The sequence below is a fragment of the Mastomys coucha genome, unplaced genomic scaffold (assembly GCF_008632895.1).
Source record: "Mastomys coucha isolate ucsf_1 unplaced genomic scaffold, UCSF_Mcou_1 pScaffold12, whole genome shotgun sequence".
In the NCBI taxonomy this organism is placed as follows: Eukaryota; Metazoa; Chordata; class Mammalia; order Rodentia; family Muridae; genus Mastomys; species Mastomys coucha.
This window is the reverse complement of record NW_022196894.1, coordinates 53,942,827-53,959,326: the sequence shown is the minus strand read 5'-3', so window position 1 is coordinate 53,959,326 and position 16,500 is coordinate 53,942,827. Positions and strand designations below refer to the sequence as shown.

Sequence of the window (16,500 nt, the reverse complement as noted above, 5' to 3'; positions counted from 1 at the left end):
CCAACCACAAGTGTAATAGGCAAATATCCAACATTAACTTAAAGGTCTAGCTAACAATCTATGAATGTCAAAATGACAAAAAATATTTACTCTAAGTATCAAATTCCTCTTTAATTTGACAATTTCATTTCTCCTCATTGACCTAGTGAAGTAACTATAAAGTGTGGACTTTGAGTTGGGTTGCAATTGATACACTGGCACACATCTAATTTCTATACACACATGCAATGGCTTCCAGTGATAGTTCATGATGTCACCGGAACCTTTTAGTTCAAGTTTCAAACATTACTCACCACCAAACAAGGTTATATTATGTAAAGGTTGTGGTAAAACTGCTAAGTATGAAATGCAGTCAGCAAGTTCATCATAAAATCGAGGAATCATCTCAAGATAAATTTTCTCCTGTAGAAGGGTATCACATACAGAAGAGTAGGATGCACAGGTTCTCCAGGGCTACAGGGAGTTAATGAAGCTTACATTAAACCATTGTCTTTCAAATCAGTGCCCTAGTGCCTCACCTTCATTACATAAACAAACAAAAAAAATGGAGTTATCCCTCACCACATGGCTAATCCCATCAGCTACCCTTAGACACTTAGTGTCTGAGGCACAGAGTCTTGTGCCTCACAGATAAGTACTAGAGGAACCAGGAATGTAAAACACACAGGGTTGTCTCCTCAAAGGAAGAGATGTATAACCCGTTTTCTACCCAGATGGTTGGAAGAGAAGTTGTTTAATAGCCTGATGACCTTTGCACTATCTGTATAACTGAAACCACACCAGATCCACCCCACCATCCTTAAGATATAACATATAGTTAATCTATAGAATTTATCTTTATGAGAGAGGTCATATATACTTTACAAAGAGTTTAGATGTAGTCATGACTTAAACTTTATTGTGCACATCGATTGAGTTATCAGCAAGGAATGTTTTTCTAAATTGTTCTGTGCTTAAATATGCCTTAGACAAAGTGGCCAGTGTCAGAATTTTGAAATTTAAACAACACTGGCTACTGAGTCATGTTGAACCGGACTGCCTTCTTATCTCTCAAGGATCATTACTCTGAAGACCTAAGTGGATACAGAGCTAAGCAGGAAAAAAAGCTAGAACACACGCTTAGCCACTGAGCTACCTCTCTAGCCCTTTTTAAGGTTGTTTTACTACATCCATCTAATAATCTTCCCCAAGCAAGCCATAAGGATGGATGTAGGCTACAAATACCATTAGTGCCAAATAGGTGGGAGAGACTGAAGACTAGGGTCACACTGAGATCAATAGTTTTTGCTGGTGTTGGTGGCATTTGGTTTCTGACTTTGCTTTTAATGAGACACGTTCACAAAATAGGAAGGTCCCTGGAGAGAATATTCCTAAAATATGCCCATGTTTATCCTCTAATGCCTTTTAAATTATTTCATAATTTACAGGAAGTTTATTTAATGTTCATATCTGTGCTTTCTCTGTGGCCTGTGAACCTCCAGCTATGAAGAGGAATGTTTAAAGTGAATGGTTGTGGGACACCACAAACCCTTGCACAGGACACTTGAGCCACAGACTCTGATGACTTTGGGAACCACCACAGTAAATACGCATCTTAGTTTTCTGACATAAGTGAGAACAGATGTTTGCACTGCGTGCCAGGCTAAGAAATGTTACATAATACAATTCAGCTGATGAGGTTAGGAGCTAATACAACTAAATACATTGATTTTTTTTATAAACAGTTCAGAGGGGTGACTGAAAATATTTGAAAAAGCACTGACACGTTGCTAACAAGCTATAAAAGTGGATTTTCTTACCAAAAATATGCAACAAGAAATGAATGTTGACTAACTTATAATATGACACAGTATTAAGTGTGTCATCCTCTAAGTGGATTATGATCTTTTTTTTTTTATTATCTGTGATGGTTAATTTTTATTGTCAAGTTGACAGGATTTAAAATCACTCAGAAAGCATGTCTAGGAGGGCATTTCCAGAAAGTTCAACTAAGATATGAAGACACATCTTGGAGGTGGTTAGCACCATGCCACGGACTAGAGTCTGAGACTGGATAAGAACATGGAAGCAAGCAGCATTTGCATCCCAGTGTTTCTGCTTCCCAACTGTGACACACATTCCTGTTGCCAAAGCTCAGTCCATTCTTGCCACCGTGCCTTACCTGCCATGATGAAATATACTTCAAACTGTAAGCCAAAACAAATGTTTCGTCCCTTACTTTGATTCTGTCAAATACATTAGCACAGAAAGAGAAAACTAATGCACTAACCATTCTGGTAATTCAGTACCACTATCAATGTTTAAATTTAAGTTGGTATTCTCAAAACAATATTATTAAGAATCACTTTCTTCAATGAAAGACTAAAGGAAATAATTTTAGATCACATTCAATATGTTAATCCAAAATGTAATGTTTATTGGACTTTCAGCTATTTCTCATTTTTATCACAAGGAAAACCAGAATAACCTAGCATAGGGTCACTACAATTACACACGCAGCTAGCTCCACAAACCTAAGTTACTTAGTTATTTCCTTGTATCCATTGATGATTGGTTCCAGGACCTGTCACAGATATCAAAATTTGTGGATACACAAATGCCAATATAAAATAGTATAGCATTTATATGTAATCCATTCATATCTTTCTGTAAACTTTAAACCATCCCTGCATTACTTATAATACCAAATAACATGTAACTGCTGACATTTAATGATTATACTGCATGGTCTAGGGAATAGTCACAATAAAAGAAGCTGTAATTATTTAGTACAAATAAAGTTTGTCTTTCAAATACATCAGATTTACCATTGATTGATGGTTTAGAAGTAGAACATACAGGGATGACTATATGGGTTTTTTAAAATATTTATTCTTAATATGGGTTAAGGTTAGAAAGAAACTCTGTACTGGCTTGAACATAAAAGGTCCAGCACAGGCTCATGTATTTGAACACATAGTCACCATCTGATGGCACTGCTTGAAGAAGTTGTGAACCTCAGGAAAGTAGGGTCTGGCTACCGAAGTGATTCACTAGAGGGCTGTCCTTAAGGGCTATATCCTTTGCCACATTAGGCCCAAATTCTCTGGTGCCTGGTCCACTGAGAATCAAGGAAGATCCAGCCACATTGTGGGTTGCCAGGGAACACTACCATACTTCCTCCTTGACAAATGACTATACTATCTGGAGCCAGGAGCCGACCTAAACCTTTCCTCCTTTAAGTTACTTCTATCATGGCAGACAGGATTGGTTCTATTCCAGAGACCAGAAGTTGCAAAGGCAGAAAGGAAAGATGGAGGAGTATTATAACCAAAGTAAGCGGGATAATTGAAAAGTACCTGCTGAATGCAGGCCAAGAAAATAGTGAGCCTAAGATATGGAGATCAAGGAGGGATGCTTGGAATGATGACATATAATTAAATGCCCACAACTGTAGTCTAGCTGTCAATGCAAAAATCACATTTGTTGAGGATACTCTACACAGAAACATTTTGTGAAAATGTTGGTTGGGAGCCAAGTAAAGAGAAACATGGTATTTGAACTTCAGGTGTAACTCACTGAGCAACCAGAAAACAGCAATTCTCTGCTAGTTTTTCAAAATATTAAACAGCAATAATTACAGTAGGACAAATAGAGAAACCTTTTTAAATTATAAAAAATAAAACTTTAGAAATTGACACTATAAATTCTGGCTTTTATCATTACATATTGACTCTTTTTAATAGGGCATTATGTCTTATGCTAGACTCAATAATCACTTAAGAATAAACCATGAGATAAAGAGACAGTTCTGGTTTATGTTGATTGACAGACACAGAGCTCATCAGATGAATGTAAATGTATCCTTTTGCAAGCTCACTGATGGTAAGATAGCTGAGGGAGAAACAGAATTTTCAATCTATTGGCACTCTTAGCATGAAACATGGAAACAGCCTTCCTCCCTAACAAGACAGAGTCTGCATTGTCTTCCAGAGAGATGACTTTGGTGCATTTCAAACAGCTGGAAAGTCAGCTGTGAGGAGAGAACACAGGCTGAAGTGGAAACCCAGAAAATTCTCTGAGGACTTTTATAGGAAGAGGAAGCTGGGGGCTGAAGGTTTGGGGAAAAGAAGAAACAGAAACAGAGAGAGAGAGAGAGAAGACAGGAAGAAGAGAGGGAGGAAGGATGGGAGGAAGGGCAGGAGGAAGAAAAGGAAGAAAAGGAAGAAAAGAAAAGGATAGGCAGAAAAAGAATTCCATGAAGTGACTCATCAGGATCTGACCAAGTCAATCAAGTATGTCAACCAGACAAATAGTAGCAGGCATCCCAGGGGAAAGCCATGCCATATACTGGTTTACATACCATGGATATGTACAAGAAAAAAAAAAACTGACTAAGGACCATGGCTTGTTCTTCAAGATCTTTCAGAATAAAAGGCCAGTCTTCTTGGAGCTGAACCTTCCAAACTCTCAGAGGAAAAAAAAAAATGGATGACAGAAACAGTGGGAAGATGATGACTAGCTAAAGTTATGTTCAAAGCCTCTGTAGAGCCTTGGCTCCACTCCCAGGCCCTGTCTCTGTGTGGGACTGCTCTACCATAGAACATCACAGCACCTTTTCAAGAAGAACCTAAGCTAGGAACTGTTCTGTAGATCTCCCTCTACCAAAGTGGGGATGGAGTTTTCAAAAAGGTGCTCAGTTTCAAGGCTCTTACCTACTTTTAATATGAATTTCCCTGCAGGCTCTTGAGCTGAAGTCAAGATCCCCAGCTGGGGTAGTGATTTGAGAGGTCCCATAAATTGAAGAAGGTGGGGATATACTAGCTGGAGGTTAGTTACTAGGTGTAGATTCTAGGGGACACCTTGTCTCTGGCTCTTTCCTGTGTCCCGCCCTGCTTCCTTTTGGCAGGTAGGTCCAGAACCTACATTATATATATATATATATACTCTTATCACCGTGATGCTCCACTCAAGCACATGGGGCAAAGCCACCATGGAATGATCCCTTTGAAACCCCTCTTAAGGAGTTTAGTCACATGTGTGAAAAAATAACTATTACACCGAACTTAAGAATGTAACTATCAAATCCCTACAGGATGGTAGACACCTTAATCTCAGCACTCAGGAGGCTGAAGCACACAGAACTCCATGCCTGGTCTATAAAATGAGTTCCAGGCTATTCAAGTCTTCATAGTGAGTCCCTGTCTCAAAGGGGTAAAAAAAGGAACTTAACTCTCAGGAGTTGAGGAGATGACTCAGTAGTTAAGGTTCGGAGTTCAAATCCCCAGCACATATGTAAAAGCCTGGCATGGTGGCACATGTCTGTAATGCCAGTACTGGGAAAGGAGAAATAGATGGATTTCCAGAGCACATTGCTCAGCCAGCTTGCCAATTAGTGAGATCCAGATTCAATGAAAGAACTTGTCTCAAACAAACAAACAATGAGGAAGAAACCTGCTATCAACTTCTAGCATTGCCTCCATACACACACACATATATGCAAATACACACCAGACATACAAAACAATTACCAAAAGATTCACTAAAGTTATCCTAATATTCCTTGTTTGAAAAGAAAAACCAAAATAACTGATATTTTTATGCTCTCTTTTCAGAGGGAAAAATATCTGATGTTCAAAGAGGGTTTATTAACTTGCAGAGGCTCTTATTTATTTCTATTATTTACCTGCTAAGCTATATCTTTGAACATTCATCCTTCCAATTCTTTTTTTGTGTGTGTATTAAATGAGTATATTTTTATTCTTTTATTTTTTATTAGATATTTTCTTTATTTACATGTCATATGATTTTTCTTTTTCCAGTTTCCCCTCCCAGGAACAAACAAACAAACAAAAACAACAAGAACAAACCCCTATTGGCTCCCCCCTCCCCATGCCTGCCACCCCACCCTCTCCCTCTCATTGGCCCTGGCATTCCCCTACACTGGGGCACAGAACCTTCTCAGGACCAAGGACCTCTCCTCCCATTGATGATTGACTTTGCAATCCTCTACTATACACATGCTGCCAGAACAATCAGTCCTACCATGTGCAGTCCTTGGTTGGTGGTTGAGACCCTGGAAGCTCTGAGGGTACTAGTTAGTTCATATTGTTTGTTCATCCTAAGGGGTTGCAAACCCCTCAGCTCCATTGGTCCTTTCTCTAACTCCTTCATTGGGGAACCTGTACTCAGTTCAATGGATGGCTGTGAGTCTCTACTTCTGTATTAGTCAGGCACTGTCAGAGCCTCTCAGGAGATAGCTATCATCCTTCCAATTCTTAATGAACTACAGGTTAGAGTAAACCTCAGTGGAGCAGCATGCAGAGTGTTCTGAGCCCGGTGACGATATGAGCGTTTAGGGAAGGCTTCAGTGACAGCACGGTCACCAGGGTGTCTGGAGAGGATGAACCAGAAGAAGAATGCAGGGTTGATCCTCTCTCCTGAACAATCTGGCAAGGAATAGCTTAGCTCCATCCAGGAAACTGGAAGGAGACCGCACTACACCACTGACAGCCTATTTGGAACAGGACTGAATTCCAGAATTTCTGCCAAAGAAACTCTGGCAGCCATCCCAACCTTCTCCTTAAAGGGCAGGATCCGGATCCACAGCTCTCAGAGAAGGAAGGGCTGTTAGGGCTTGCCCCGCCCACATGCTGTGTGCATAATGGATGCTCAGCAAGACCCTGGAATACCAGGAACATCCCTTACCAGCTAACAAAATGGGAAAATCAATAGATGACATCTAAGGAAAAAAGAATATCTGCAACCTCCTTGTCAGCACATTGGAAGCGAGGCAAAGCTGGAGGTCCGAAGTTCTACCAGGATTCTTCCCCTCAATCAGGAGAGATCCGCCATTTTACTGGGGGCACGGGCACATGTATCTGAAAGATATATTTGATATAAAGCATTCTGCCAGGTAGAAAATGGATCTTTGATCTAAAGGAGAAAGACAAGTTAGATCATGTAACCTGGCTTCGTGGGAAGAGAGGTACACTGCATTACCACAAGAAGTCATCTTTCTCTATACATCAGAGCTATTGGATTTCTGTATATGAGTGTACAGTGCAATGGACTGACCCTGAACATGTTGATTTTAATGAGAATGGAAAAATTAAGAAACGCAAGTGCCTGTTACCCCATTTGGGATGGAGGCAGGAGGATGGCTAAGATCTGCTAGCCAAACATCTACTTCCAGGTTCAATGAGAGACCCTGTCTCCAGAAACCAAGGAAGAAGGTGACAGAGTAGAATACCTGACATCTTCCTCTGGACTCTGCATGTCCTACACACACATGCACGTGTTCCACCCACAATCCAATCACATACACATGTGTGTACATATACATGTAAGCACACATGGGCATCCACAAACAAAGATACGGACTAGGTTCCTATAAAAGAACATGTTTGTGACCAAATTTTTTAAAAATGTAATTTCTAATTTAATATTTTTATGAATGTGTGTATGTTTATGTATGTGGATTTAGGTGTTCCACATGTGTACAGGAGCCTGTGGAGGCCAAAGAAAGGTGTCAGAGCTTCTAGTTTCTGAAGGCTGAAGCCAGCCACCATAGGTGTTAAGGAAAGAACAGAAGCATTCTAAAAGATCAGTAAGTGCCCTTAACTGTAGCGCCAACTATACTAAATGTTTTAAAATAGAGCCATGGTCAAACTCTAAGAACAATAAAAGAACAGCCACAACTTCTCTGCCCTAGCTTCTGAGGTTTTCTGACAAGATCATGTGTTTTAGCCATACATACATCACAGGAGATTTATGAAACCAGTTACACCTAGGTGTTAACACTTAAAAAAAAAAGAAAAACAAAAACAAAAAACAAAACTGTGCCTCAAATTTAAGCATTTTCTTCTATAGCTGATAAGGATGTATGAACTTTTTACAAAACAATGCCATAAAATCCTGAAATAAGGTAACGAAAAAATAATAATCACTTTTAAATTTATAGAAATTCACGACTTAACCCTTAACCCAACAAAGTAATTTACCTGCAACTTTCAACTTTTACACAGTACTCCTCCAGACTGATCAGTAGTCCTCAGTCACATTCAAACCATCCATGAAGCCCCTTTAAAGCCTCTCGCGCCACACTAATTAGGTAGTAACTGAGTAGGAGGCAGAGCCTTAGCGATTTAGCTGAAATCTTTCAGTTTTGCTCATGTATGGTCAAGATTACCGTGGCATAGGAAAACTATGAATTATGCCTCAGTTCTCTCTAATATTAATTTCTAATCTGACCAGAAGATAGTTGGAATGAGAAGTTGGGCCTCTGGGTTCACTGGGTGGGCCTCAGATGGACAGCCCTTGATGGGAAAAATGAAGACAAGCTGCCTATGAATATGTCTCCTTTCACCCACATTTCTAAAATTCCACAGGACAAACAGTAGCAAACTTTGTTGTTCATGGGCTGAGAGGAGCTCAGATCCTAGTGTAGCGCTGAACATCTCAAAGTGCCATGCCAATGACTAGGAACACAGGTCGGGGACTTATTAGATGGGTAAACATGAAGAGCACTGAGGCCATCTTAGGATGGAAGGATTTTAGTGGGAAACCCAAGCAAACATGAAGAGCTATGACAGTCTTTCTGTCTACAGGACACTTTGGTCTGGGACAATGGGGCCACCCTTACTTGCCATATACCTTCTATAAACCACTCCAGCATAAGAAACACAAAGGGTGGGAAAAGCTACATGGTGTGTTCATATTAAACTGTCCATAAACATCCTAATATTAAATATCATACTTTCTGATATCAAATGTTCCTGTGTCGTGCTAAGAATATTTTCTTTGTGCCATCTAATTTTGCCTTGTGTGCTGAGAGCACATGTACTTGTGTTTTATTAACACTAAAAGATGTCTAAACAAAAATTCTTTGATTTTTCAAACTTCTCTCTGCAAAATCCAGCAGTGATGTCTATATCCTTCTGCAAGACACAAATTTAACTTGACCTTACGGTAATATTCATGTTTGTCTTTTAAGATACTCTTGTTTCTTATGTCTTCTCCTTTGAGAAACATGGCATCTGTGAAAAGAAATTTTGGGGAAAATGTGCTTCGTGTATCTCTCCACAAAGACCAAGGAACCTAGGCATTGACTGGACTCTTTTAAACAGAAAACAAGCATCACGTTGGACCCTTTCACTTTTCTAAGACCTTATGTCCGTTCTCAAGGATTGCTCAGAATTAACTCCATCCATATAGGGAAGCTGATTGGTACCTTGCCTGTGAAGCATCTGCCACTAAAGACTGAGTTCTGTGGAAAGCTGATGGAGTGTCAGTGCTCAAACCAGTGTGTTCTCTGGAGTTACATTTCCTGTGTTCACGGTTCCACTGTATGACAGAGGGACACAAAGCAGCCTTTTTGGCACTTCCAGTAGGTTGACTTTAAGTTACCCAGGGAATGTAACTACTTCTAACCTCTGAGTCGCTTCTAACCAAAAGCACACGGCAAAAGCTTCAGATGTTTACGTCTGCAATTATGCTACATAAGGGTGTGATTTACATCCTGACTTCAGACTGTTCTAGGCACATGGCCACAGAAAAAAAGGCCAATGTAGCCAAGAGCTGAGGTAACTTCTGTCCAATAGCCAGTGAGACCCTCATGCCAGCAGCCCTTTGTGGACTGAGTACTTTCAACCATAAGATCTTAGAAAGAGATCCTTCTCCAACCCAGCCTTCAGATGAAATCCAGTGCTAGAACCTACATTGCAGCCTTATATAAAACACTGAATGAAAGAATTCCCTCTAAGCCAGAAACTTTGTGACACTAAATGCATTTTCCTGAGCTACCAATTTCACGGAAACTTTTACACTGCAGTAGATAATATACTATTGAGGTTTATTATTATATACTAATATACTATTAAGTTAATAAAATATATCATAAGTGGGAGGATAATTTATATAAATATACTATTACTTATCATGCTAGGTAACAATTTGATTATATGTTTAATGTTATTTCAATAAAATATATGTACTTAAACTATTGTTTTCCCATTCTATACTTAGCACTTTCCCTTTGTAGCTGATGCTATTTATTTTAATTTATTCTACTTGTTAAAAGACAAGTTTTGTTTTTATTTTACTATTCTAGCAATCTCTTATATTAGATTATCTTATTTTTTAAATTTATATTATTTTTCAGATCACTGTTATCAATTTCTCCTCTTTCTTCTGCACCTGCTTTCATCAATGCCAATCAGAGAACAAGCAAAGAGAATTCTTTCGGAGGCTGGTCACCCACACAGAAATGCTGAGTCAGTCATGTGACCTCACTGGCTCTCCCTGCATTAGACACTCCACCTCTGCCTTAGACAAACTTTTTGTCAACCACTAACCTATAAAAACATTTAATCTTTTTTGTTATGATATTGATGAACTGTATTTTCAAACACTGCCTTGTAACCCATTAACTTGAAGAAAAACAGAGAGCTAAAATTTCTTAATATTTTGTATCTCATAGCCCAATAGAGAAACCTATTTAATGTATAACAAATAATTGTATTGTCCACATCAAAATTATTAAAACCTTCATTAAAATTTAATTTAAGACATTGGTTTCTAAACTTAGCCTCAGCTGGACTATATTTGATTATTTGCTCATTCCTAGTATACAGTTTCTAAAGTGTAGCTGGTCTTATTCAGTTTAACTTAGATGTTCAATTAGTATTTGAATAAACAAGAAATATTTAGAACTAAAATTAAACACATTTAGAACCTTTAAAAAAATACTACAATAAGTTTCCTGTGGTGATACAACCTTTTTTTCAGTTGAATAATTTCTTCCTATGTACTCTTTGATACTGTCCCAGAAATGCACAAATACATTATTCTGATAAAATCAGCCCTTAGCTAGTGGTGGAGTATACCATTAATCCTAGCACTCAGAGGCAGAGGAAGGCAGATCTCTGAGTTCTAGGCCAGCCTGGTCTACAGAGCAAGTATCAGGGCAGCTAGGGCTACACAGACAGACCCTGTCTTGAAAAGCAAAAAAGTAAAATAAAATAAAATCAGCCCTCCAGGCACTTCCCATTTTCCCACTGCCTCACGAGTATCATCTGTCCCTTGGAGAGACAGACCAGGCTTTCTGAGTGACACATTCTTTTACTGAATCCTTTTGTTCAGAAGGGCACTGAGGAAAGTGAGAGCCAGTCCCAAGATGAGTGGCTGGAAAGTTCACCAGAGGCTAAGTAAGAAGGTCCCCTCATCTCTCAGCCAAACTCTTCCTTGCCCTCCAATATACTTGTCTCTCAGCCCTGTCCTTGGTGTCTCTTAGAATGCGTGAGTCCTCTGGTCTGGACTGAGTCCCTCAAGCTGTTCTCAAAACGTAGGGGCTTTGTACAAAAGGAGGAAGATCTCACTATGCTGAAATTTCCTCTTCTCTCTCATCCCCACTAACCAGTCAGCTACTGGAAGACATATCCATACTTTGTCTTCCCGGTCTCTGTGCTCTGGACATGGCGCATAGCTTTTTAGGTGAACAAATTAGTATTCCTTTACAGCGGTCAGGGAGCTGATACCATGTTGAAGTTAAGGCTAGGATCTTTGTCTGGATAAATGACTTGGAGCAAATTATTTAAACACCTGGAGGCATAACCTGATACTCTATAAAAATGAGAATACTAAGATGCCTGCTTCATACAAGCACATAGAATTTAGATTTCCTGTATCAAAAATATGTAACACTAAATTACCACATTACCTACTAGAAAAATACTACCTACGAGAATAATAGATAGTAGTTAATAGCTCTGATTGTTGTTATTCATCTGTCCACTTTTTTAAAAAAAAATGATGATTTTTGTTTTTAATTGAGAGGGAAAAGAGTCAAAGTCTACTTATGGATATGAGCATGTGTGCCCATATCCATGGAGGCCAAAAGAAAGCTTCGGATCCTCTGCAGCTGGAGTTTTAGGTCTTCATACAGCAACTGTGAACTGGTCCTACAGGTGATGGGATGTGAACTCAGGTCCTCTGCCAAAAAAGGTGCGCTCTTAACAGCCGAGTCGTGTGCATTTTGTCAAGGATTTCTACTCTTTTGAATAAGAACTCAAGGCAAAGCACCATTTGCTCACTATCTCCCATGGACCCAAGACTTCTATGTCCCCCTAGTCATGTCGTCACATCTGTATATCAAACACTCCTGTGAGTTTCTTTGTACATATTTCGAGAGGAGAGGTAACAGAGCTGCCTAGGAAACCTAGCACTTTCCTTCCATACACGGGAGTTTCAGCACAGAGGTTTGTCAAGCCTCTGGCATCCCTTTATAAGATTGTGTTGGTTTTCTTCACACCATGTTATACTCTGTGGTTTTTACTTTAGCACATGTGCCAGGGGAGACGAAAATTCTATACTGGCCAAAGTACAGTCCCAGAAGTAGCTGGAGCACAGGGGCTTCCAACAGCACAAAGCAATGTGCTAGTTTTCCCCGGTGTCTGATTTAGTTTAATAGTTTAATTTTCCTCCCAGAAAAGAACCAAGATCAAAACACAAAAGAAATAAATTTTTAAAATAAGTTCAAGTAAATCTCACCAGGAGAGCCATTGGGGTGGACCGTCACGTCTGTCCTGTGAGCCAAGGACGGCCAGGACACAAGGCAGTAGATACCTTCTTCCCCCGATGTTATCATACGAACAGTGCTTGGCGATCCTATTACCTCTCCATCAAGAGCATGCTACCTTGCACATTATTGCATGTGACTCTTACAGTTTAGACACAAGATGCAAATAAATAAATTTATTTAGAATATAGTCATTAACTTTTGAAAGCAAGAAAAGATACACTATTAGTAGTCTTTAAAGTTTTACAAACCAAATTTTTCTAACAACTTATTTTTAGAATAAGATATGTGGCTAGATATGCAAATAGTCATATGAGATATAACAGGTGAGTTCTTATAAATAGCCAAATAAATATATACTTATTATAATAATGGCATATATAAAGCATATAATACCAGTATGTAAAATGATGGTATGTTTTTAGGAAATGCAGCAAGATGATTTTAAGGGTGCTCTAGTCTGATTTCCTCCTCTGTATGAGGAAGGGTATACGATCCAAGGGAGAAGTAGCTTTCTCATGTGTGCTGTGGGCCTGAGTCATGGGATAGGTCAGGTGTTCTGCTTACTGGAAGGAAGCAAGATTGGCATTTGGTCCTGGCTCTGCCATTAACATGGTAAAATTACCGAATCCTCCCTATTGTGGGTGTCTTCATTTATATAAACAGTTAAGATAGGCCAATATTTTCCACATATTGGCCTGTGATGGAGTTTTTAATCACTCTTTAATAAAATAAGAAAAAAGATGGACACCAGCCTGAATTATTTGTTTAGTTAAATTCATGTATTTCTTTAAACTGATGAAAATGGCTTGATTTCCTGAACAGCAAGGATTTCTCCCTAGCTTCAAGCATTCTCACAAGGTGAAAGTCAAGTATGACTCCTATTAATAGAACTCTGCTATTCAAACCTGCATGCATTTTTAATGGTCCACAAATGCAAAGGTCTGGGATGGATTATGTTCAGCCACCATTAATCTCTGGCTCTTAACTTCTATACTCTTCTTAACTCACGGATGGAATTAAACTCTAAAGCTGTAAGGAAGAACCTATCTATCCCACCACTTTTTCCAACATGATCTGTTACAGAGCCTCTGGAAAGATATCATAGCTGCTCGATGAGAAAGAGGATTATCGACTGGTGAGGTGGCTCAGTGGGTAAGAACACTGACTACTCTTCCGAGAAAGGGGATTATCATTCAAGTGGGTTTGGAAAACAATGGGTTAAAAGGCTGGATGCTTTTTTTTTTCTTGAGAAATACTTGGATCATATAGAATGGTAACATCCATTGTAGAACACACACACACACACACACACACACACACACACACACACTCTCCAAAAAAACAGCAAGCATGAAAGCTCCAGTAATTATTGAGGGAGGTATCTGTCCCCCCCTTGCCCCCTGCCTATCTATTCTAGGGCATTCTGGAACACACATTACCAGAGGTGACCAACTTACAGAACTTTCCTCAATAGCTTTTAAGAAAATAAAACCAAAGAAATTTACCATTTATTTCATAGTCCTTATAAGTTGGTGTTTTGTTCAGACTAACCACAACTATAGATTGTTAAAACATTACAAAAGAAACCTGGATGCAAACCATTGGCTGGCAAAAGAAAAGAGATAAAAGTTTTGTGCCAAGTATTTACAACTATAGATTCTTCTTTATCACTACAAACAAAGGCAACTTGTACCGGAGGTTCTACACCTAATGATGACAATGAGAAAATTTCGACACTTAGAGTTTACACAATTCTGTAGTAACCAAATTTGCCTACCATCCTTCCACACTAAATACAGAGTCAAGTAAAAACACTCCTAAGTCTTGAAACTAAAAAATGCTACCGGCTCCTTTCAAATGTCAAAATTGTTAAAAGTTACATCAGTGTGAACAATTAATTATGGATTAAGTCACGGTTTATTATGATCAAGGAATAAAACTTGTGGAAGGAGGAAAACCTAAGGGCGTTTTCTATTTTCTCCTTTGTATAATCATTTGATCAGAATCGAGGCTTCCTTTGCCTTTTGCTATGGTTCCCATCCTCGTGTGAGCTAACTAGCCAGTTGCTTCAACCTTCTGGGTTCAAGTTTCACTTTACCCAGTGGGGGTGGGGGCTGTGCCTCCAACACACGATGATGCTACATGGAACTCTACAGAGAGAGGACACAGACATGTCCTTTCAACGTTCAGACTCTCAGTTTTGATGAATCTGTGCTGTGCATTACCTCTAAGATTTTTCATCTGTATGGTAAATTCCAGCCTTTTTTTTTTTAATAATCCTGCTGACTACAGCAGTCTGTTAGCCATAAAAAGCCTCCACAGACCTAAAGTGCCTCTGCGAAAAAGCAAAAGTCCACCCAACATTTATGTTCACAGACACAGGAAGAAGCTCCTGACTTAGTGCGAAGGAGTTCCAAAGATTGCTTCTAGGGTCTAAACTTAGAAAATTTACTTCTCTTTTGATGACTTTTGTAAACAAAATACCAACCCTAAAATAAGCAATTTAGTCAAAAGAAGGGGGAGTGTCCTGTCCAGCAAATCGAATTCTCTGCCAAACTCCACTGGAGAGCTCTGCCTGCTACTTAGCTCGAAACTGTCTTTTAAGTCTGACCTGGCTAGACTCCCTCAGCCCCTACCCCACAGGTATGTTTGAGACTTTTGCAAAAGATTCCAGTTTGCAGAAGAAGCTACTCCCAGAGCTTAAGCCACTCTCCATTGTCTCTGTGGACAAGGAGAGAAGCACCAAATAACTCCAGCAAACTACAATAGTTGTTTATATAATCAGATTTGATAGACAAATGCTGCAGTTTGAAACTACACCACTTCAGTTCCTGTGAACATACTCCATTAGAAGCTGTTAGGAGGAACTGAGCTTACAAAGTAAATAGCAGGGGTACAAAAGAAAACAAGACCCGAGTCACCCCTTCACACATATGACCTTTAACTCTCTGCAGAATAATTCAATTCCCCCATATTGTACAGCAGATCACATTTCATACCAACGGCTAAAACCAAGCATCTCTTAATCTTACTTTTAAAACACAAAACATCCCAGCTACTTGCCTTTTGGCAATTTCTGTGCATTTCCCAGAGCAAGTGCAATACTTCCACAGAGAAGTAGACACCCCAGGCTGGAGAGCATGTTGCATTTGCCTGCTCACACGGGGAGTGATGCGGCTGGGTGCCTTGCAACCCTGGAACTGCATTTAAGTGGACGTCCTCCACTGACAGAGGCGGGAGGCTGCTCTGAGCTCTGCTGTGGGCTTACTCACAGGGGGTGGAGACAAGATGACATCACACCCTTTCCCACACACTAAAAAAAAAAAAAAAAGTAGGCACAACAGCAAAAACATATCATCACATTTCCCTCTGCAACACTGTAACTGCCTGCCTCCTCTCTTTCCCCTCAGTGTAAGAATTGAAATTGTGACCAATCTGTATTCAGAAAGAACTACCCAGGCAACTTTGAAACATTTGATGAACTAGTTTAAAGAATAAAAGGGCACTCTTAAACCCATCAAAACACTAAAATATAAAATGAATATTTTATTAAGAAGGAAACTGTTTTCAACTAGCCAGGAAACCAATCCAACCCTTTCTCTAAGTGGGAATAAATTCATAAAAATATACTTTGAACTATTCCGAAGCTATAATTTTATGAGGAACTTCAAGAGAGTCCTAAGCTGTGCAGTTATATACTGTGTACATATATACACACATACAGATACACACATATATATTATGTATATCAACATATTCCATAGGTGAGAATATAGAAACAGAGAGGCAGCACATTGCCTCATCCACACTCTGGGCTAGCCTCTGCTATGACCTTTGGCATAGTGGCTGTGCTGGGGCTATAGGTGATCCATCTCCATTTTACTTGTAAGAAAAGCTGAGGTGTAGAGAGAAGAGGTGGCCTAACCAAACAGGTAGAGTCT

At 39.4% G+C, this 16,500-nt stretch overlaps 1 protein-coding gene across 35 annotated transcripts in view; it reads right to left on the bottom strand.

Annotated features, from left to right (window-relative positions):
- The window catches only part of Abi3bp (ABI family member 3 binding protein), a 229,041-nt gene extending 213,222 nt beyond the window's left edge, over window positions 1-15,819 (bottom strand). For all 35 annotated transcript variants that reach the window (XM_031364086.1, XM_031364088.1, XM_031364093.1 and 32 more), the window contains exon 1: window positions 15,623-15,819. In XM_031364086.1, the coding sequence (XP_031219946.1) occupies window positions 15,623-15,701 (79 nt within the window). In that variant the 5' untranslated portion in view covers window positions 15,702-15,819. The remainder of the gene's footprint in view (window positions 1-15,622) is intronic.
- Window positions 15,820-16,500: the final 681 nt, after the last annotated feature.